At 45.6% G+C, this 23,999-nt stretch overlaps 1 protein-coding gene across 5 annotated transcripts in view; it reads right to left on the minus strand.

Moving 5' to 3' along the window:
- LOC147112490 (structural maintenance of chromosomes protein 6-like) overlaps window positions 1-23,999 on the minus strand; it is a 214,879-nt gene that overhangs the window by 58,552 nt on the left and 132,328 nt on the right. For all 5 annotated transcript variants that reach the window (XR_015079510.1, XM_085996783.1, XM_085996782.1 and 2 more), the window contains 3 exons: window positions 14,806-14,984; window positions 6,465-6,666; window positions 5,767-5,881 (listed from right to left, as the gene is read on the minus strand). Coding sequence is in view for 4 of the 5 variants with exons in the window: in XM_085996783.1 (XP_085852909.1) it covers window positions 5,767-5,881; window positions 6,465-6,666; window positions 14,806-14,984 (496 nt within the window). In the remaining variant the exon portion in view is untranslated. The remainder of the gene's footprint in view (window positions 1-5,766; window positions 5,882-6,464; window positions 6,667-14,805; window positions 14,985-23,999) is intronic.

Raw genomic sequence — 23,999 nt, forward strand, 5'->3', positions numbered from 1 at the left:
GGTTCACCCCTAGAAAAAGGGTCCATCTTTGTAACCGTTGTGCAGTCATCACCGGAACGCCCTTCTTTGGATTAAAGATGGAGACAAGTGGTTGGTGGTCAGTCAGCAAGGTGAACTTCTGCCCATGCAGATAGTGGTTGAATTTTTTTACTCCCCATACTAGGCTGAGGGCCTCCCTGTCAATCTGGGCGTAGTTGCGCTCGACTGAGGTTAGTGACCGAGACGCAAAGGCTACTGGCCTCTCCAACCCGTCTGGGAATTTGTGCGACAGCACCGCTCCAATACCATAGGGTAATGCATCACATGCCAAACGAATTGGTAGTGCTGGGTTGAAATGGGCCAACACCTCTTTTGATGTGATCAATTCTTTGCACTTCTGGAAAGCTCGTTTACGTTCGTCATTCCACTTCCATGGTACCCCCGTTTGCAGTAGGGTGTTCAGTGGATGTAATACTGTAGACAAATTTGGTAAGAACTTATGGTAGTAGTTCACCAGCCCGAGGAACGACCTCAGTTGTGACACATTTTCCGGTGCTGGAGCCTTGGCTACTGCCTCAATCTTTTCAGGGTACTTATGTAACCCCTCTTCATCAATAACTTGGCCACAATACGAGATCTGCTTCTGGAAAAACTCGCACTTGTGGCGATTAGCTCATAGCCCATATTCCTTTAATCTAGTGAGCACCTTCTCCAGGTTGGCGAGGTGATCACTGTCATTTTCGCCCGTGACCAGGATGTCGTCCAAATAACACTGGGTCCCTGGAATCCCTTGCAGGACTTGATCCATCGCCCTTTGCCAAATAGCCGGAGCCGATGCTACCCCGAATACCAGCCGGTTGTATTGGTAGAGACCTTTATGAGTATTGATCGTGAGGTATTGCTTCGAGGCTTCTTCTACCTCCATTTGCAAGTACGCCTGGGCTAGATCAATTTTGGTGAAGCATTTACCTCCAGATAGCGAGGCGAAAATATCCTCAATTCGTGGAAGCGGATATTGTACTGTGTGAAGGACTGGGTTCACTGTCACCTTAAAATCCCCACAGATGCGGACCTTCTTTGGTTCCCCAGGCGTATTACTCAACGACCTCTTCATTACAGGAATGATGGGTGTAGCCCACTCGCTCCAGTCTACTTTGGTCAGTACTCCTGAAAGTTCCAACCCTTCCAGCTCTGCTTCGACGGCTGGTCGGATCGCATAAGGCACTGGTCTGGCCTTAAGAAACTTTGGGCTTGCATTTTCCTCTATTTGAATTATTGCTGTTATACCTTTTAGTGTTCCGAGTCCCTCCTGGAACACTTCTTTTGCGTCAGTTAGCATTTTTGACAGTCGTCCAGGTGTGACAACATGGCCACAATACGAGATCTGCTTCTGGAAAAACTTGCACTTGTGGCGATTAGCTCATAGCCCATATTCCTTTAATCTAGTGAGCACCTTCTCCACGTGACAAACTCCCTGGACTCAGCAAAGGTCCCAGCAGACTGGAAAACTGCTAATGTAACACCCTTATTTAAAAAGGGCAGTAGACAGAAGGCTGGAAACTATAGACCGGTTAACCTAACATCTGTGGTAGGTAAAATTTTGGAGTCCATTATTAAGGAGACAGTAACAGGACATTTGGATGATCATAATTTAATAGGACAAAGTCAGCATGGTTTTATGAAGGGGAAGTCATGTTTGACAAATTTGCTGGAGTTCTTTGAGGAAGTAACATACAGGGTGGATAAAGGGGAACCAGTGGACGTAGTGTATTTAGACTTCCAAAAGGCATTTGACAAGGTGCCACACAAAAGATTATTGCTTAAGATAAAAAATCACAGGATTGGGGGTAATATTCTGGCATGGATAGAGGATTGGCTATCTAACAGAAGGCAGAGAGTTGGGATAAATGGTTCATTCTCAGACTGGCAATCAGTAACTAGTGGTGTTCCGCAGGGGTCAGTGCTGGGTCCCCAACTCTTTACAATCTATATTAACGATTTGGAGGAGGGGACCGAGTGTAACATATCAAAGTTTGCAGATGATACTAAGATGGGAGGGAAAGTAGTGAGTGAGGAGGACATAAAAAACCTGCAAGGGGACATAGACAGGCTAAGTAAGTGGGCAGAGATTTGGCAGATGGAATACAATACTGGAAAGTGTGAGGTTATGCACTTTGGCAGGAAAAATCGTAGAGCAAGTTATTATCTTAATGGCAAGAAACTGGAAAGTACTGAAGTACAAAGGGATCTGGGGGTCCTGGTGCACGAAACTCAAAAGGTTAGTATGCAGGTGCAGCAAGTGATTAAGAAGGCCAATGGAATGTTGGCTTTCATTGCTAGGGGGATAGAATATAAAAATAGGGAGGTATTGCTTCAGTTGTACAAGGTATTGGTGAGACCGCACCTGGAATACTGCATACAGTTTTGGTGTCCATACTTAAGAAAAGACATACTTGCTCTCGAGTCAGTGCAAAGAAGGTTCACTCGGTTAATCCCGGGGATGAGGGGATGGACATATGAGGAGAAGTTGAGTAGGTTGGGACTCTACTCATTGGAGTTCAGAAGAATGAGAGGCGATCTTATTGAAACATATAAGATTGTGAAGGGGTTGGATCGAGTGGATGCGGGGAGGATGTTCCCGATGATGGTTGAAACTAGAACTAGGGGGCACAGTCTTAGAATAAGGGGCTGCTCTTTCAAAACTGAGATGAGGAGGAACTACTTCACTCAGAGGGTGGTAGGTCCATGGAATATGCTGCCCCAAAAAGCTGTAGAAGCTACATCATTACATACATTTAAAACAGAAATAGACAGTTTCCTAGAAGTAAAGGGAATTAAGGGTTACGGGGAGCGGGCAGGAATTTGGACACGAGTCTAGGTTCGGATCGGACATGGCCCTGTGGGTAGCGGAGCGGGCCCAGGGGCCGTGTAGCCTGATCCTGCTCCTATTTCGTGTGTCTAATTCTGTTAGATTCAGGAGATTGTTCTGTGATAGTAGATTGGCGGTTAGGATCAGATCAGCCATGATCTTACTGAATGGCGGAGCAGGCTCGAGGGGCCGATTGGCGTACTCCTGCTCCTATTTCTTATGTTCTTATGTTCTTATCCTTTTTGACCTCAACCTTCAGTGCCTGTATGGAATGCCAATCTAATTGTATCTTCCGGATCCATTCACGTCATAGTGGTGGTGGTCCTCCATCTGGCAATACATATAGGTCCATTTTAGGTATTTCCTGGCCTTTGTATATCACTTTCACCCTTATTTTTCCTTTGGGGTAGACTTTTTGCCCCGTGTACGTCTTCAAGACAATCTCTGTAGCTTTCAAGGGTATATGTGAAAATAGCCGCTGGTAGTCACTTTGGTTTATGACTGTTAGGGCTGATCCTGTGTCCAATTCCATTTTCACTTGGACTCCGTCTATCTTGAGTGTGACCCAGATAGTCTGGTGATCCTCCATTTTGGTTACCTTATGTAGTTTCAGACAACCCAGCTCCTTGCTTCCGGAGTCTGTATCACTTTTCTGTTCGTCTGAACTACTGTCCATCAGCTTATGTACCTTTTTGTACTTCTCCTGTGGAGATTTCTTGCTGTTGGTTTTCTTCCCTGACCTGCAGACTCTTACTATGTGTCCTGCTTTTCCACACTGTCTGCACACTTGGTCCTTGAACCAACAATCCTTCTGGTCATGTGTTGTTCTGCCGCAGCGATAACACTTCCCTGTTCCATGTGACATTTCATTGGTGCCATATTCTTGCGGTCTCCGTTGTATCTCTGCAGCGCCCCTTGCGGCTGCTTCGTGTGATACTGCCATGCTGAAAGCCTTGTCCAGCGTAAGATCCTTTTCTGATAGAAGCCGTTTCTGGGTTCCTTCACTTTGAAGCCCACACACAAACTTGTCCCTTAACGTATCTGCTAGTCCCACTCCAAACTGGCAGTGTTTCGATAGCTTGCGCAGTTCCGTTAAGTACTCAGCATTACTTTCGTCTTTATGCTGGTTCCTTTTGTGGAACTTAAATCTTTCTGCTATCAGCAGCGGTGTGGGGTTTAAGTGGTCCTGTAGGATTTCTACTATGCTTTTGAAATTCTTATTCACGGGCTTCTCTGGGGTTATTAGGTTTCGCAGTAAGCCATAAGTTTTTGCACCCATGGAATTTAACAAAACCAGTGCTTTCCTAGCATCTGGCACTTCATTCACCCTGCAGTACACCTCAATGCCTTCCGCATATGTCGCCCAATCTTCGACTTCATTGTCGAACGTAGAGATACTGCCACTCTTTGGCATCCCTGGGTGTGATTTAACTGTCAAAAGTGACGTCTCCCGCGCTCTCCCTTCTTCTCCGCTGGCACAAAATGGCGTCTCCCACGCTCTTCCTTCTTCTCCGCAGCTCAATGGCATCTCCCGCGCTCTCCCTTCTTCTCCCTGCGGACACTGTTCAGCCCTTGAGCCCTGGCTGTGCTCTGCGCGTTTTCCTGTGCGCCTTTCCCGTTTCCGCCGCTCGGTCCTGAACCCGGCTGCTGCTATACCCTCTCTCTCTCTCTGTTTTGTTTTTCCTCGACGCCGCTCGGTTTTCAACCCCCGGCTGCGCCCTGTGCGCTTCACCCTCTCTCTTACCCCGTTGATGCTGCTCGGCTTTTTCTCTGCCGTCGGTCGGCTCCAGCCGCCGCTGTCCGGGAAGGGTCTGCGCTGTACCTGTTGCCAGTCTGTTGCTGGATCGTCGTGGCTGGGGAACCAAGCCTGGCTCTCAACAGCCTCCCTTGCGATGTTCACTCTCTGCCGGACGACTGGGCGGTTGCTCGTGGTCGACGCCCGTGCTTCTGGCCTCGACTTTCTTCCACCGCCCTCCCAGAGCGAATCCTTGAAGGGAAATGCAGAGTTGCAGGTAGATTCGAATCGACACTCGTCGCCACTGTTAGATCCATGATTCTGAGAGTATGATGTTTTCCAATAACTGCACGGATGCTGTAACTTAACAATCAACAGGTGTTTACTGGAGTAGGGTAGTCTCAAGACTGGGAGTACAGAGGCATGCTCAAGGCTTATATACAGGTGTGGTCACTGCTGGTACTACAGTATACAGGAGCTGTAAATGTAGTTCTCTCTTAAAGGTACATACACTACAGATTCTCTTTAACCACAACTTTTGTCTTCAAAATTACAACATTCATCTCCACTGTATAAAGGAAACAAACCTGAACCTTTCACATCCTTGGGATGTTCCAAATATTTCATATGCTATGGAATTACTTTTGAAATGTAGTCACTATTGACACGCCGGTAAATGTGACATTCATGTTAAGCAAGGCAAAGTGCCACAAACAGCAATGAGATGAATGACCAGCTGATCCATTTTTGTTTGTTTTGGCTGAGGGAGGAATATTTTCCACGACACTGGAAAAATGTCCTGCTCTTCTTTGAAATAGTGCCATGGGATATTTCATGTTCACCTGAACAGACAGATTGGACCATGGTTTAATGTCTCATCCAAAAGACCTCCAACAATTCAGCAATCCCTCACTGAAGTGTTTGTCCAGATTGCGTGCGCAGATCTTGGAGCACGGCTTAAATCCATGACCTTCTGACTGAGAGGTGAGAGTGCTATCACTGAGCCAAGCAACACAGCAAACTTGATGGTTTTGAAAATAAAATAGCTCAAGTTAAATGTGCTCCAATACGCAATTCACCATTAAAATACAACTTAGCTTAATTTAGTCAATCATCTTCCTAATTATAAATTTCCACAGCCACAAATGGAATTCTATAGAAAGAAAACTGCAAAGGGACTTACTTTGATTAGCAGGATTTTTTCTATGCCTCTCATGTCAATCAAACAGTTTGCCACCACTGGGTTGTTTATTTCTAAGGAATCAAGAGCTGTTGGGAAATCTGGATGATGAACAGCTCTTTAAAGAGAAAAATATAAATTCAATTTGGATTTTAGACAGTCTCCCTAGTAAAGCTTCAAAAACAATGAATATAACAGTGAAGAGCCACTATATCAAAGACCAGGGCCAGAGTATTGGTAGTCATTTTTGACAAATCCCATTCCCTGCTATGAAGCTTTCCATAATCGTGTATACTGTCACCTAACTGACTTAATTATTAGTATCACCATGAGTACCTCCGAGCACAAAACTTTTCTCATGTACGTCATCAAGGTGAGCAACAGTTGAAAAGGTTGCTAGGAATAGAGGGCAATGCACAATGTTTTTTTTCTCTATCATGAGACTGAACTATTACACCAGTGACTCAACACGCACTGTACAGTGCAACACTATAATGTCACATACACAAGCACAGCGCTAACCTTTATCAACTCCTGTTGACAAAGTGGACAAATGCATACAAATAATTATACCTGTACAGCTACCTTAATAGTACATCTAATTAATATTGTTTATCTAATGGTTTACTTTACAACTTTTTTGTACAAAAAAGCCTCAATAAAAGGTCAGATATTTAAGAAATAAGAATCTTGAAACATACCTGTCTTTTACATTGTATACTTGATTTGCAAACTCACACACATTAATTTGGGGTCGTTTTCCTGAATTGAAATATCGAGACATCAAAGTCTGTAGCACCTGCTCATCTCGGTAATTATCGCAGCAAAATGAAAGCAGCAGTCCTTTCAAACAACTTTCAACAGCCAAGGCCAATTCGGGATATTTCAGTCTGAAGCAAGCACCTAAGTAAAAATATATTTTTACACTATTATTAATAATATTCAATATGTCTAAATTCTATCACTATTAACTCAATATTGGCCCAGAAATTTGGGTCGGGGGCTTCCCGTGGGTGCAAGCCCCCGACCTGCACTTACCTTGCGCGCCGGCAGTTGAGCTCTGGGCTCCCATGGAATTCCGCTCCGGGGCCTGCTCCAACTCCCGGCGCGCTATGCTTGCGTGTCCCAGGGGCGTAGTTAGTGCAATGTGTCCCCTGGGATCACGTGAGCCATGGGCAGCCAATCAGAGGAGGGAAAAGCCCATTCATAAGATTGACAGGAAGACCTGTCTAAACTTATGATTTTACGGGCCCCAAAATAACAGTAAACCTTCAAATAAATTTTTAAAAAACATCACACTTTTTAAATAAACTATAAATTACATTAAATAACTATTTTAAACAATAATTTAAATTTTTGAAAAAAATTTTTTTATAAAAAAACGGGGCTAAAAATAAACTTACCTTCACAGAATCACAGAATCTACAGTGCAGATAGAGGCCACTTCGGCCCATCGAGCCTGCACCGACACATATCCCACCCTATCCCCGTAATCCCACGTATTTAATCCCCTAACACTAAGGGTCAATTTATCATAGCCAAATCAACCTAACCTGCACATCTTTGGACTGTGGGAGGAAACCGGAGCACCCGGAGGAAACCCACGCAGACACAGGGAGAATGTGCAAACTCCACACAGACAGTCGCCCGAGGCCAGATTTGAACCTGGGTCCCTGGCGCTGTGAGGCAACAGTGCTAACCACTATGCCACCGTGCCCCCCGTACCTTGCTTTAAAGTATTTATAAATAATAAACCTGTGGAAAAAATGTTTTAATTTTAATTAATTGACCACTTACCTTTTAAAATGCAGGCCTTACGCCTGGTTTTTACATTTCTAAAATCTAAAGACTTACCCTCACGGAGAAACCTGTAAAAAAAACATAAGTTTAAAGTGCACGCGCAGACTCCCGCGTGCACGCGTTCGACCTCTGAACCCCTTCGTTCAGAGGAATGGAAGTGCCAGTTTCCCGCGCATGCGCAGTGCATGCAAGAAACCGGCACTTCCATCGGGTCCACGCGTGAGTACCCCGTGCGTACTCACGCGTTGGGACCCAAATTTCTGGGCCAAAATTACCTTTAAAGCTTATTACTAAGCAAACTCCTGTCAAAAGTCTGTTACTCTTCCGTCTATATCCAAATCATTTATGTAAATGAAAAACAGAAGTCCCACCACAGATCTGAAGGGCACATCATCATCCACTTCCTGCAATCCAATATCCATTTATCTCTCTTCTCTCCTTTCTGTCTCCAAGCCACCTCTCCATCCATGTGGCTATGTCCCTTTTCATACCATGTGCCTTAATTTTCTTAAGTCTCTTATGTGGCACTGTCACATTTCAGACGATGGTGCCACATGGGGACCCTGCTATATGTTAAAAATGCTACTTTTGAGTTAAGCTAAGCTCTCAAGGGATTAAGGGGGGAAAATTCAGTTGTTTGCGCCTCCCGTTAGCGCCTTAAGAGGGCGCTAATGGGGCACAAAGCAACTCGCGCCCGGGTGCGGCGATATTTGCACCGCTCGCGAAATTAACTAGACATTTAGCGGCGGCGATAAACACTACCACCACGATCTCCTGCGCCGGCAGATCGTGATGTCAGTCAAGTGCGCAACGCCCCGGTAGCGCCCAGGACTGGATATTGAGTGGCGCCCCCTGCCTTACCGCCTGCCATTAGCAACGACAGGTTGAGGGGAGTGTTTTGCAGTCAGAAATGGACTAGGGGAGCACTATTTAAAGGTGACCGCTTCCTGCCTTTTTTTGTTGGTGACATTTTCACACACATTCTGAGAGATTCAACGCTGTGTGAAGGGCTTTTGGGTACTGAGCAGTACTTTGCAGGTTCATTCTGATTTTCCCTTCCTTGCTTCGCCAGCGCTCTGAGGTAGCGCCTCGCTGCTCGGCCTTTGCGCCTTAAGATAGGTGTGAAGCGCCTGATTTAGTGCTCCAATCACCTTCAGGGGCGATAAAAGCCAAGTTTGCTGTCGGAGGCGATAATTAGCGCCAGGCGCTAAACTTTGCACACGGCCGATAATGGCGCCCCAAATGTGGCGATATTGAATTTTTCCCCCTTAGTTAGCAGGACGGTATGGCTGGGAGATGTAGATTTGGATTCAGTCATTGCTTCAGGCAGTAAAAGTTAGCTTGATTTCAGTGATCATTCACACCAAGTCTGGTCGTGTTGATCCAATTCCTCTGAGCGCAGCAGGGATCGCTGCCAGGGGAATCATCTGGTCAGATTTCACTTCCTGACATCAGAACTAAAAAATAGGAAAAAAAAACAAATTCAGGGTCAAAGAGATCTCACATAACCTACAGGGAGGCAGTTCTGGGCCTGAGCTGTGAATTAAGATATAGCAGAAACAAAAAATGCTGGAAATACTCAGCAGCTCAGGCAGCATCTGTGGAGAGAGAAACAGAGTTAATGTTTCAGGTCGATGATCTTTCATCTGAAACGTTAACTCTGTTTCTCTCTCCACAGATGCTGCCTGATCTGCTGAGTATTTCCAGCATTTTCTGTTTCTACGTCCAACAAATCAGATTTCCAGCATCCTCAGTATTTGGCTTTTGATTCAAATATAATGGGCTGGATTTTCATTGGGCCGTGGAGTTGGGATTGGAGGTGTTTGGGATTTTAAAATCCCGAAATCGGGGGTCCCGACCCCATCCCACCTCCATGCCAGTTTCAAAGGAGGCGAGTACCCGCCCTGCACTCGGACCCGCCTCCCCGAGGTGGGAAGGGGATTAGTGCCAATTAACTGCCTGTTAACAGTTTTTAGCCTAATCCCTATTTTCATTGTTGAAATGTGGGATTCCCGACAGCTCCAAACCACGCCAAGTTAGCGAGGTGGACTGTCGGGATGAAGGACTTGGAGGGTTTGAGATGTCCGGTGTTCAGGTGAGTGATGGGTGCATGAGTGCAGAGGTAAGTGTGTTTGGTCTGTGTAAAGTGTTTAAAGAAGTTCTACTAACCTTTACAGCCTTCCTTCCTTCAGGTCCCGGGAGTCCCTCATCTCACCGTCACAGAAAGCAGAATGGCCGCCAGCTGTCAAAATCTGAAGCCTCTGCTTTCTGTTCCGGGGAGATCTCTAAATCATCCTGAGAGGAAGGAATTAACCTTGAGTACAGATTGTCAGTGTTTGACAGCTTCAAACAGCTGTGAAATGCTGATATTTCATCTGTCAAAAGGTCTTGACAGATGAAATTTCAATCTGTGACGTCACCTGTTGCTGGGTGGCCCTTAATTGGCCTGCTGAGCGGGTTCAACAAGGTCAATCAAGTCTAAATCGCGTGGGTTGGCTAGAACTCACTGGAGGCGGGACTACAACTCCAAAAGTTGTAGTCCCGCCTCCTCAATGAAAATCCAGCCCAAATAGATCATTTTCCCACCTAGAAGCTGACCCAAAAGGAAATAAAACAAAAAAATAAGTATTTTGTCTGTTATTCAGGGTATGGTAGCTTGTTTTTATTGTTTTGTGTTGTTGCAGGATGCCTTGTAGGAGCAGTTTAAAAAAAGTCTGGAACTGCAACTTTTGCTCATCACGTGCATTCTGCAAAATAAACTAGCTTCTTGATTGGTCACTGACTTCTTCTTACCAGCACATTCATCAGTTCTGCCTATTGAAATGACTGGAGAAGCAAAAGATACCTGCCTGAAATTTCTGAGGCAGTTCTCCTGATCTCCCGCGTAACTTTGGTGGGAAGTCAGTGGAAATTCCGGAGAAACGACATTAACAGCCTTTTATGCCATTTCCCCAGGGTTTTCGCCAATCTTCTGCTGAAGCTATGGTGAGAGACCAGGAGTGCTTCATGGAAATTTGACTTCACGATATCCAATTCATATGTCAAGAGGGACACATTGTTACATCCCCTGGATTACACGAACATATAAGTAGATATTAGACTGTTAAGATTCAAGTCCAGCACTTAAGGGGTGTGGGATCTGCTCACAGGAGTGGCTGATGTCATTGAACTTGAGAAGATATCTACAGCTTTCCAAAATCAATATGTAAAAGTCACCATATCCCCTTTATTTATAGCTCTGTGATTTCCTCAATAATTCAATTATGTTAGTCAAGCATGACCTGCTCTTTACAAATCCATACTGATTGTTCCTGATTAGCCCATGCCGCTCTGTGTTTGCTGATTTCATCCCATATTATGGACTCCAGAGAAGTAATTTTACAAATCCATACTGCCCAGAAGAATTAATTCTAAAATTAATGGTTGGTAAATTGTGGCCAGCATGTGCCTGAATTTCCAGAAGGTGCTTCCAATGAGCGAGACTCCTTATCAGCACCGCAAACTCATAAATCAGCCCATAGAGGTTTACCCACAGCTAAGACTAGCCAGCCTATAGAAGGAAAGAAAGAACTTACATTCATATAGGATGTAATTTTCAACTTTATTGGGGATGAAAAGCTGGCAGTACTGGATCGGCTGCCCATTATACTCAGGTGCCACACAAGAGGTTATTAAACAAAATTAGGGCTCATGGGATTGGGGGTAATATGCTGGCATGGATTGAGGATTGATTAATGGACAGAAAGCAGAGAGTAGGAATAAACGGGTCATTTTCGAGTTGGCAGGCTGTAACTAGTGGGGTACCGCAAGGATCAGTGCTTGGGCCTCAGCTATTCACAATCTATATCAATGACTTGGATGAGGGGACCAAATGTAATATATCCAAGTTTGCTGATGATACAAAGTTGGGTGGGAATGTAAGTTGTGAGGAGGATGCAAAGAGGCTTCAAGGGGATATAGACACTAAGTGAGTGGTCAGGAACATGGCAAATGGAATATACTGTAGAGAAATGTGAAGTTATCCACTTTGGTATGAAAAATAGAAAAGCAGAGTATTTTTTTAAATGGTGAGAGATTGGGAAATGTTTGTGTTCAGAGGGACCTGGGTGTCCTTGTACACGACTACACAAATCACTGAAAGTTAACATGCAGGTACAGCAAGCAATTAGGAAAGCAAATGGCATGTTGGCCTTTATTACAAGATGATTTGAGTATAAGAGTAAAGATGTCTTACTGCAATTATATAGGACCCTGGTGAGACCACACCTCGAGTATTGTGTACAGTTTTAGTCTCCTTACCTAAGGAAGGATATACTTGCCATAGAGGGAGTACAACGAAGGTTCACCGGTCTGATTCCTGGGATGGGGGGTATGTCCTATGTAGCGAGATTGAGTAGACTAGGCACATACTCTCTAGAGTTTAGAAGAATGAGAGGTGATCTCATTGAAGCATACAAAATTCTTACAGGGCTTGACAGGGTAGATGCAGGGAGAATGTTTCCCCTGGCTGGGGAGCCTAGAACCAGGGGTCACAGTCTCAGAATAAGGGGTTGGCCATTTAGGACTGAGATGAAGAGAAATTTCTTCACTCAGAGGGTGGTGAATCTTTGGAATTCTCTACCCCAGAGGGCTGTGGAGGCTCAGTCGTTGAGTATATTCAAGACAGAGATCGATAGATTTTTGGATATTAAGGGAATCAAGGGATATGGGGATAGTGCAGGAAAGTGGAGTTGAGGTAGAAAATCAGCCATGATCTTATTGAATGGTGGAGCAGGCTTGAGGGACCAAATGGCCTACTCCTATGTCCTGTTCTTATTACCCTTTCATTGACTTCATTGGAAAGGAAAGTCAGGTGGGGTATAAAATGGGCAGCTGATACATAACCGTCAGTTTTGGTTCACAACCAAAGTTGAAAATTACCCCCATAAGATAATACCCCGAAGTTACGGCAGCTGATTGGTAGCCGAGATAAGCTAATATTAACAAATTGACTAATCTCAACACCCCTGAAGAAATTCCTTGCGTCAATCTCCAGTAGTGGCTCTCCACATCTTTCTCAGGTACTCATGCAGTGCATTTTCACCTTCCTCTGCAAAAACTTATTAAACATGTCTGCCTTTTCCTCATTTTAAGCAGAAGATTGCTCTCTTCATCTCCAAGCAGTCCCATGCCCTCTTTGATTATTCTTTTACTCATGTTCTTGCTATTTCACTTTATGTTGACTGCCCGTCTTCTTTCATACTCCCTTTTCCTTTTCCCATCTATACATTTTTTTAAATAGTTCACAGAAATCACAGAATCACAGAAACCCCACAGTGCAGATAGAGGCCATTTTGGCCCATCGAGCCTGCACCGACACATATCCCACCCGATCCCCGTAACCCCTACACCAACACATATCCCACCCTATCCCCGTAACCCCACGTATTTAATCCCCCTAACATTAAGGGTCAATTTATCATAGCCAATCAACCTAACCCGCACATCTTTGGACTGTGGGAGGAAACCGGAGCACCCGGAGAAAACCCACGCAAACACGGGGAGAATGTGCAAACTCCACACAGACAGTCACCCGAGGCCGGATTCGAACCCGGGTCCCTGGCGCTGTGAGGCAACCGTGCTAACCACTATGCCACCGTGCTGCCCGTCTCTCAATTGAGTTCTCTCAATTTTTTCTATATTATGCCCACTTATCATATGACTTTTGTCAAACCTCACTCTATGCTCAATAAGACAACAGCTTACAGCATCTAATCTTAGTTACCATTCATGAAGATTTGACAGTAAATCATTATAGAGCATGCAGAAGACAATAACAAAGACAGAGATCACTGGTATTTGAAGACTGAGGCCGAAATTTTCATCGGGGACAGGCTGGGAGCAGGAGGGTGGGGGGTAGAAAGCGGTCGGGGAACCCGGGGAATGGATTTCCCGCAGGCGCTGTTGAATTTAACGGCAGGGCCTGGTTTGCATTTGAAACCTCATTTTTCCACCCGCAGCCAGCACTAGGCCGCAGAGAGGAGGGGGGGGGGGGCGGTGGTGGGCCGGGGTCCAAGGGCCGGAGGAGAACTGGAGGGTGGGGGGGTTGGGGGTTTGAGGGAAGGATCGGGGCAGAGCATCAGGCTGGGGGGGAAGAGTCTGGGAAGGCAATCAGAGGCCTCAGGGGCCAGGGGTGGGGGGTAATGGAGATCAGAGGCCTTGGGTGAAGATTGGAGGCCTGGGTGGGGGTGTGGTGAGGCAGAACACTGGACAAGGAGGCAAGTGTAAAGGCACTTACCTCCTGGATCCAGCAGTTCTCACCTTACTTTAGCTAGCGGGTTCCCCAAGGCCCGAGAAACCCATCCAGCCAGAGTTAAATTTAAAATGCTGGTTAAATCTGAGGCACGCCAGCCTCATTATTATATTTAAATGGGCAAACCTCTTCCTGGGAGTGGGTTGGCTGCCCGCACCCCCATCCCGCCTCCGTTTAAACTGGAAGTGGGCTGGTTAGAGGCGGGTTGGGTGTGGGATTCAGTTTTTTAACACTTTAACCTCCCACCCGACCCCGACCCACCCATTTTGGGGGGTTAAAATTCCCCCCAAAATCTTTTTGTGAGAAGGAAGATTTAGAGGCAAGAACCATGGCTTTAAACTAATAAAGGGAGCACATCAATTTGAAATCAACACAATCTTTGAGCTGAACTCAGAGTGTAAAACAATAGAGGGTAGGATTCAATTGACCCTTCAGTCATTGTAACTGACTTGGGGGAACGAGCTGCCACCAAGTGCTGTGAACACTAGACTGTAAAAAAAAAACCTTCAAAAGACTGTTACCAATCTTTGGTGTGCAGGTTAGTGATATCAACTAAAAGAATGACATGCTAAGTTGCTGCATATTAATCGATAGAATAACTTGCGCCAAATAGTCATATTATTCTTCAGCTCATGTGAAAAATGACCCCGATATCCAAATATGTCCAAATATAGATTTCTGATCTGAATATCAGAAATTACCAGCACAATCCACCAAAATGACCATGGAACAAGACAACAATTATAACCACATCTGTGTGTTACAGAGAAAGAAACAGCCGCACTCAAGTTTAATGATGGATTTAATAAACACAAATTTCGAGACTACAGTACACAATATATTGGATCTTTAATGTTTACATTGTAGGTATTACACAAGAAAGTCAAAGGAGAATCAATTATTCTGCGATTGGTTTAAATAATTGCAGATTATAAATTACTGAGTCTTACCTAAAGGGCCGACTGGTTTCTTCCAGAAGTGACCTTGCTTATGTGCTTCCTCTATTGCATGAAGTAATGAAGGCATGTTCCCATCAAACCTTTTCAGCCAGTCCATTCTATTGGCCTTCAGTTCATTCATCTGCCTCTTCCTGGATTGAACAAGATTCTTCACACTTCGTTCCTCTTGCCTGCAGGTATTTATTTAACAGTTAACACTACAACTGTTTAATGAAACAAACTCCATTTTTCTGAAGAGGATTCTACAAGTTAAACTCTCTGCTGACTTTAAAAAGTCATTAACTCTGGAGTATACCATGCATGATTCTATTTATATTATAGCCTAGAAATTAGTGTTTGCAACATTAGTACACAAATTCTTAATACATTTAATTGACACTTCTCTGTTTACTATTTGAAATACATTAACCCGCTTCCTTTAAATGAGCTAGAATCTATGTTAAAATAGCAGGCAAAGGAATGTTATAGGAATAAACATGTTAAATATTTGTAAGTTTATATCACAAACAGTACAATACAATACAATACAAATCGCTTTATTGGCATGATAAGGTACATCTTATGTTGCCAAAGCATCAAAATACATTTATGGTTGAACACATAAACGCGGTTCCATTCATACAGTGTATAAACAGGTATATCCCTGAGTTTATAAATATATTTTCGCCTTGTTTATATATACTCTTGTCTTAGTTTACTGGTTGTCCCTCTGTTCATGGCAAGCTGTAACATAGTGTGCCGCCAGTGTTACACAGCTTCTCTCCTCCCCCAGTAGGAATGGGAGTTTTTGGTTGTCAGTCAGATTTCTGAATTCAGGGCATATTTGTGAGAATTTTTGATAGAAAAAAACAGTAACTTCTGGGCATATATTAGATTTAAATTAGCTACTTAAACATTGATTTTAATTTATGGTGAAAGATCAGCGTGGGGCCTGCAGGGCGAACGGCAGCCTTGACTCAACTCACCAATGAGGCCTGGGCCATTTTAACTCGGGTCTCATTACCATAGTGAAGGCTCAGCTCCCACCTGAACCTGGTGGGAATGACATGGAGGCCGGCAGATGGAAGCAGGGCAATCATGGCAGGGAGCAGCCGCAGGGGACCCACAGGAAGGGTCCCTGGCAAACAGGTGAACAGATAGTGGAGGGGGACTCGGACATGATTGTGGTCTGGGGAACCCGTGGCAGAAGAGGAGCAAGGTTTCCTCATGGGGCTCGGAACAGCCCACAAGAAACCTTAAAAAACAAAAATAATTGACCTTCTCTGCCCTCTTCCAGGTCTGCTGCTCTTTGGTGCTCGGTGTTCCTGATGAGGCCGGCGCGGACCATACGACACAATGTCACAATCACGTTGAGGTCTGAATAACATCAAGGCCTAGAAATTCTCTTAGGCCGTTTATAAAGCGCCAAAGGGGGCAGGACCAATTCCTGCATCCAAAGACAGAGATCAGGGATCCAAGAAATTGGTCTTCGGGCCTCATCTAAATACTCAGAGCAAGCTGCCAGCCCGTCATGCCTCCACAGGCAACTCACCCGACAGAAGCATGCAACTTCGGGCCACCTGCGTTGCCGGCAGTGGTTCAAGGCAGACCAACTTTTAGTAAAGATCCTTAAACAGGTATTAGGCCCCAACGCCTGTTTTAGATGTATTATGTCCGTGTATAATTGAGACACGGACTGCAGGAGTTGATTATAACAAGTCTTTACTGAATGGAGACAACCTGGAAACTGAAACTACAGAAGCCTGCTAGGGCCCTTTATACAGGGGTGGTCACTGCCGGTACTGCAGTCTGAGACCAGTTATTCCCTTAAAGGTACATACACAACAATTCCTCCCCTTTTAGATAAACAGTACAAAACATTCATTTAACAACTAAATAATAACTAATTACAATTACGGTTGCTAGATACATTGGTTGAAGTTAAGCAATAAGTTCAGTCTTTGAGGAGGCTTCCTGATTCTGTCTGGATAACGCCTCTTTGGGATATCAGGTTCTTCTGGCAAGGTTGAGTCGGGATCAATGTCGTTGTTTGGTTTGTCTGCTTCCAATATCACCGATTCTGCGGTAGATGCAATTGGTACTTCGGTTTCATCGTCAGGTGTATCAGATCGTGGTGTGGAGTTGACGTTTTCCAGTGACTCTAGAATCTGGTCAGCATGGCGTCTTACAATGCTCTCCCCAACATCCACAGTATACATTAGAGGTCCTTGCCGTGTACAGATCGTTCCTGGCTGCCATTTCTCTGTGCGGTAGTCCCGGGCCAAAACTGGTTGACCTATCTTAAAACTCCTGGTCGGCCTTTCATTCATATTCTGAAACTGCCTGTTCTCCACATCTCTTCTGACATTTGGCTTAACCAAATCCAAGCGGCATCGTAGTCTTCGATTGAAGAACATCATGGCTGGAGTTTGGTTGGTAACCGCATGTGTCGCATTCCGGTAGGCAAACAAGAAGTTATCCACCTTGTGTTGTAGGGGTATATCTTCAATACACATTGCCTTGATAGCCTTCTTGAATGTTTGAACAAACCTCTCGGCCAATCCATTAGTGGCTGGATGATATGGGGCGGATGTGTAATGCTTAACACCATTGTTCTTTAAGAACCTCCGGAACTCTTCAGACACAAACTGTGGTCCATTGTCAGAGCAAATCTGTTCAGGCAGCCCATTCCTGGCGAATATGGTTTGTAAGACTGTGATAGTTTTTTCTGTGGTGGTTGAAGACATTTTTATTACCTCTGGCCACTTTGAATGTGCATCCACCGCAATTAAAAACATCGAGTCCATAAAGGGACCAGCAAAATCAATGTGCACCCTTTGCCGTGGAGATGAGGGCCACTCCCATGGATGTAGAGGGGCTTGTGGTGGGGCATTCTGGACCTTCTGGCATCCTGTACAGCTCTTGGTCATCTCTTTGATTTCTCTATCGATTCCCGGCCACCACACAAACGCTCTGGCTAAGTTCTTCATTTTTACCCCTCCCAGATGACCCTCATGAAGCTCATTGAGCACTCTATCCTTCAATTTGGGTGGAATTACTACTCTGGATCCACACATCAAGGTTCCTCTGCACACTGACAGCTGTTCTCTTCTCGGCGAGAATGCTGGCAGCAGTGATTCGCCATGTGCTGGCCATCCCTTCACCGTTAACTCATAGACCGAGGAGAGTGTCGGGTCATTTCGTGTTTCCTTTTCTATGTTTGCATTCGTCACAGGGAGACATTCGACTATGGTCGAGTGGAATATCTCCATTGGATCCACTGCCAGTTCTTCTTCCACCGTCGGCAACGGTAGGCGCGACAATCCATCAGCATTCCCATGCTGTTTAGTTCCTTTGTACTCGATGTCATATTGGTGAGCCCCTAGGAAAAGGGACCACCTCTGTAGCCGTTGTGCCGTCATTATCGGTACGCCCTTCTGAGGGTTGAAAATGGAGACGAGAGGTTGATGATCAGTTAGTAGAGTAAATTTCTGACTGTGCAGGTAGTGAGCAGCACGGTGGCATAGTGGTTAGCACTGTTGCCTCACAGCGCCAGGGACCCGGGTTCGAATCCGGCCTCGGGTAACTGTCTGTGTGGAGTTTGCACATTCTCCCCGTGTTTGCGTGGGTTTCCTCCGGGTGCTCCGGTTTCCTCCCACAGTCCAAAGATGTGTGGGTTAGGTTGATTGGCTATGATAAATTGACCCTTAGTGTTAGGGAGATTAAATACGTGGGGTTACGGGGATAGGATGGGATATGTGTTGGTGTAGGGGTTACGGGGATCGGGTGGGATATGTGTCGGTGCAGGCTCGATGGGCCGAAATGGCCTCTATCTGCACTGTGGGGTTTCTGTGATTCTGTGATTGAACTTCTTCACCCCCACACCAGGCTGAGGGCCTCTCTGTCAATCTGGGTGTAGTTACGCTCGGCTGAAGTTAACGAGCGTGACGCAAAAGCTATCGGCCTCTCTGAACCATCAAGGAATTTATGTGACAGTACCGCCCCAATGCATCACACGCCAGTCTTATCGGTAGTGATGGGTTGTAGTGAGCCAATACTTCTCTTGAAGTGATTAGGTCCTTACTCTTCTGAAAGGCCCACTTGCATTCATCGCTCCATTTCCATGCTACTCCCATTCGTAGTAGGGCGTTCAGTGGATGCAGAATTGTGGACAAATTCGGCAAAAACTTATGGTAGTAATTCACCAATCCGAGGAATTACCTCAGTTGCGACACATTTTCAGGCGCTGGAGCCTTAACTACCGCTTCAATTTTGTCAGGGGACTTATGCAACCCCTCTTCATCAATCACATGGCCGCAATACGATATCTGTTTCTTAAAAAACTCGCACTTGGGGCGATTGGCTCGTAGCCCATGTTCACGTAGTCCAGTGAGCACCTGCTCTAGGTTGGCAAGGTGTTCACTGTCATCTTCACCTGTCACTAGGATGTCGTCCAAGTAACACTGAGTCCCCAGAATCCCTTGCAGGACTTGTTCCATCGCTCTTTGCCATATCGCCGGAGCTGATGCTACTCCGAATACCAGTCGATTATACTGGTAAAGACCTTTGTGAGTGTTTATCGTGAAATACTTCCTAGAGGATTCTTCAACCTCCATCTGCAAATATGCTTGCGCTAGGTCAATTTTTGTAAAACGCTTCCCTCCAGATAGTGAGGCGAAGATATCTTCTATCCTTGGAAGAGGATATTGTACTGTGTGAAGGACTGGGTTCACCGTCACCTTGAAGGCCCCACAGATGCGAACCTTCCTTGGCTCCTCAGACTTATTGTTTAACGTTTTTTTCATGACAGGAACGATGGGTGTCGCCCACTCGCTCCAGTCTACCTTAGCTAACACGCCTGCATTCTCCAGATTCTCCAGCTCTGCCTCGACGGCTGGGCGAATTGCATATGGTACCGGCCTTGCTTTCAAAAACTTGGGAATTGCATTCTCCTCTATTTTTATCAAGGTGGTTACGCCTTTAAGAGTGCCCAGTTCTTGTTGAAATACCTCTTTGGCGTCAGCTAAGATTGTTGACAATCGTCCAGGAGTGACGTCGTCATCCTTTTTACCAGTCACCGTCAGTGCCTGAATGGAGTGCCAGTCTAAACTTATCTTTCTGATCCATTCACGTCCCAATAACGGTGGTCCACCATCTTGCAGAATGTAGAGATACAATTTCCGTATTTTCTTGCCGTTGTATTCGACAGGCACCCTTATTTTTCCTCTGGGGTATACTTTTTGCCCCGTATACGTCCTCAAGACAATGGATGTCTCTCTCAAGGGTATGTGTGAGAATAGCCGCTCATAGTCTCGTCGATTCATGACGGTTAGAGCTGATCCTGTATCCAATTCCATTTTGACTTGGGACCCTGCTATCGTGAGGGTGACCCAAATGGTTCGGTGATCCTCTTTTGCGATTACGTTGTGAAGTTTGAGACAGCTTAGTCTCTTGTTCCCGGATTCACTATCGCTCATCTGGTCTTCGGAACTACTGTCCATCATCTTTTGTACTTTCCTGTACGGTTCCTTAGTAGCCTTTTTGTTGTCGTTGGTCTTCTTCCCAGGCCTGCAAACTCGTGCAATGTGTCCCATCTTTCCGCATTGCCTGCATATTTTGTCCTTGGACCAGCAGTCCTTCTGGTCATGGTTTGTTCTGCCGCAGCGATAACATTTTGCAAATCCCCGTGTCATTTCGTGGGTGCCGTATTCCTGTGGCTTTTGTTGTATTTCCGCAGCTCCCCTTGCTGCTGCTTCGTACGATACTGCCACGCTGAAAGCCTTATCTAGCGTCAGCTCTTTCTGAGAGTAACCTCTTCTGGGTTCCTTCACTCAGGAGTCCACAGACAAATTTGTCCCGTAAGGTATCTGCCAGTCCTGCTCTGAACTGGCAGTGCTTTGATAGCTTGCGTAGTTCCGTAAGGTAATCAGCATTGCTCTCATTTTTATGCTGATTTCTCCTGTGGAACTTAAATCTTTCTGCTATCAGCAGTGGTGTAGGATTCAGGTGTTCCTGTAGGATAGCAACAATTTCATTAAAACTCTTCGCCTTCGGTTTGGCTGGAGTAATCAGGTCCCGCAATAGGCCGTACGTTCTTGCGCCCATTAAATTTAGCAATACCGATGCCTTTTTCTCATCGGCTATTTCGTTTGCCTCGCAATATACCTCGACTCTTTCCACATATGTGGTCCAGTCTTCTATTGCATTATCGAAGGCAGTGATATCGCCAGTCTTTGGCATCTTGAAAATCTAAGATGGCGCCTCCTGCGCTTTTCCTTCTTCCCCGCCGAGTTAAGATGGCACCTCCCGTGCTTTCCCGCCGCTGCTGCCAACGCTGTTGCTGGCGATTATATTTATTTTACTATCCTGTAATGGCGACGCCCTATGGTCTTCGCGCCTCCCCGATCGCTGCTGCCAACGCCGCTCTCCGCGGCATTTTTATTTTTCTATCGCGCTTCAATATTTGCTCCGTTAATTAAGAACCGTTCCCGTCGTGGAGCGGACCCTCTGGGACACTTCCCTCCCTCTTCTTAGGTCCGAACGCTGCCCGGCTTCGAAGCACCGGCCGTGCCCTGTGTGCTCCACCCTCTCTCTCTCTCTTTGCTTCCCGACTCGCTGCCCGGCCCCGTTGCAGAGCCACCCAATCGAGCTCTAGCCCGCCGCAGCCCAGGAAGGTTCAGTGCACTACCTGCCACCAGCCCGATTAGCTGGGAAACCACAGACTGGAGAACCAAGCCCGTTCTCGACAGTCTCTCCTGCAATTTTTCAATTCGATGATTTGGAGGGCGGTTGCCCACGGTCGACGCCCGTTTCTCAAGTTTCTTTGGATTATTTTTTTTTCTTCTTTCTTCTGGCTCCGACCTTCAATAACGTCGTCTGAGGTGCTGCCGAGTTGCAGGTAAGTTCATTTCTTACTCGTCGCCAGTATTATGTCCGTGTATAATTGAGACACGGACTGCAGGAGTTGATTATAACAAGTCTTTACTGAATGGAGACAACCTGGAAACTGAAACTACAGAAGCCTGCTAGGGCCTTTTATACAGGGGTGGTCACTGCCGGTACTGCAGTCTGAGACCAGTTATTCCCTTAAAAGGTACATACACAACAAGATGGTCACTTAGGACGCCTGAAAAATGGTCTGACCAATTCCAGGGCGGATGTTTTTCAGGCATCCTTGGGCTGCAGGACGTTGCACCCTGAAATTGGTCCTTTTTGCAACCGTTTTACAGGTAGAAGGTTGTCAGGGTTGTGATTAGAAAGGAGTGTTCATTACATGGTTCAGGAATGAAAGTCAATAGGGGGAGAGGCAGCAGGCACATGAGGACATGGATGATATATTCGGGAAACTCAAACCTGTTTTCGGATTGCATTTGTGGTTGGCGGATGTATGTTGGGGATAAATTGAATCACATTATTAATAATATGGAGTTTTTAAATTGTTAATATTTTCAAAAGACTAAAACCTCACCTGCTACTCACCTATAGAAAGTAGTCAGATGAGGAGAGAAGTCTGTAGCAATAAAACTGGTGTAGAACCCACCCAGTGGCCAGAGCATGGAACTGCAGGCAGACTCAAAGCTTTTTAATAGGGAACTGCAAGGAGTACCAGACTGAAAAACGTGATACCTGCAGATGTCACAGGCAATTACAAATGTAACAGGAATTGGACACAATTTATGTGGAAATCTCCACCAGAAATGTTGAGAGGTGACAGGATATACCGATATTAATAACATATGTAAACAGTGGGGAGGATAGTGATAGACTTCAAGAAGACATAGACAGGCTGGTGGAATGGGCGGACATGTGGCCGATGAAATTTGACGCAGAAAAGTGCGAAGTGATAAATTGCGCTAGGAAGAATGAGGAGAGGCAATATAAACTAAAGGGTACAATCCTAAAGGGGGTGCATGAACAGAGAGACCTGGGGGTATATGTGCACAAATCACTGAAGGTGGCAGGGCAGGTTGAGAAAGTGGTTAAAAAAGTATATGGGATCCTGGGCTTCATAAATAGAGGCATAGAGTACAAAAGCAAGGAAGTTATAATGAGCCTTTATAAAACACTGTTTCGCCTCAACTGGATTATTGTGTCCAATTCTGGGCACCGCACTTTAGGAAGGATGTGAAGGCCTTAGAGAGGGTGCAGAAAAGATTGACAAGAATGGTTCCAGGGATGAGTGATTTCAGTTACATGGATAGACTGGAGAAGCTGTGGTTGTTCTCCTTGGAGCAGAGAAGGTTGAGAGGAGGTTTGATAGAGGTGTTCAAAATCATGAGGGGTCGAGACAGAGTAGATGGAGAGAAACTGTTCTCATTGGCGGAAGGGTCGAGAACCAGAGGACACAGATTTAAGGTGATTGGCAAAAGAACCAAACCCATGAGGAAAAACTTTTTTACGCAGCGAGTGGTTAGGATCTGGAATGCAATGCCTGAAAGGGTGGTGAAAGCAGATTCAATCGTGGCTTTCAAAAGGGAATTGGATAAGTACCCGAAGGAAAATAAATTGCAGGGCTACGGGGAAAGGGCGAGGGAGTGGGTCTAGCTGAAGTGCTCTTGCAGAGAGCTGGCACAGGCTCGACCGGCCGAATGGCCTCCTTCTGTGCTGTAACCATTCTATGATTATATGATTCTATATCCGCTGCTGAATCCCTTATCCATGCCTTTGTTACCTCTAGACTTGACTCTTCCAACGCACTCCTGGCTGGCCTCCCACGTTCTACTCTACATAAACTTGAGGTCATCCAAAACTCGGCTACCCGTGTCCTAACTCGCACCAAGTCCTGTTCACCCATCAACCCTGTGCTCACTGACCTTCACTGGCTCCCGGTTAAGCAGTGCCTCCATTTCAAAATTCTCATCCTTGTTTTCAAATCCCTCCATGGCCTCGCCCCTCCCTATCTCTTGTAATCTCCTCCAGCCCCACAACCCCGAGATATCTGCGCTCCTCTAAGTCTTCCCTCTTGAGAATCCCTGATTATAATCGCTCAACCATTGGTGACTGTGCCTTCTGTTGCCTAGGCCCTAAGCTCTGGAATCCCCTCCCTAAAGCTCTCTACCTCTCTTTCCTCCTTTAAGATGCTCCTTAAAATCTAACTCTTTGACCAAACTTTTGGTGATCTGCCCTAATTTATCCTTATGTGGCTCAGTGTCAAATTGTTTGTCTTAGAATACTCCTGTGAAGCGCCTTGGGATGTTTTACTATGT

Source organism: Somniosus microcephalus, chromosome 9 (assembly GCF_052327205.1).
Source record: "Somniosus microcephalus isolate GS21.2 chromosome 9, FLI_Smic_1.0, whole genome shotgun sequence".
Taxonomy (NCBI): Eukaryota; Metazoa; Chordata; class Chondrichthyes; order Squaliformes; family Somniosidae; genus Somniosus; species Somniosus microcephalus.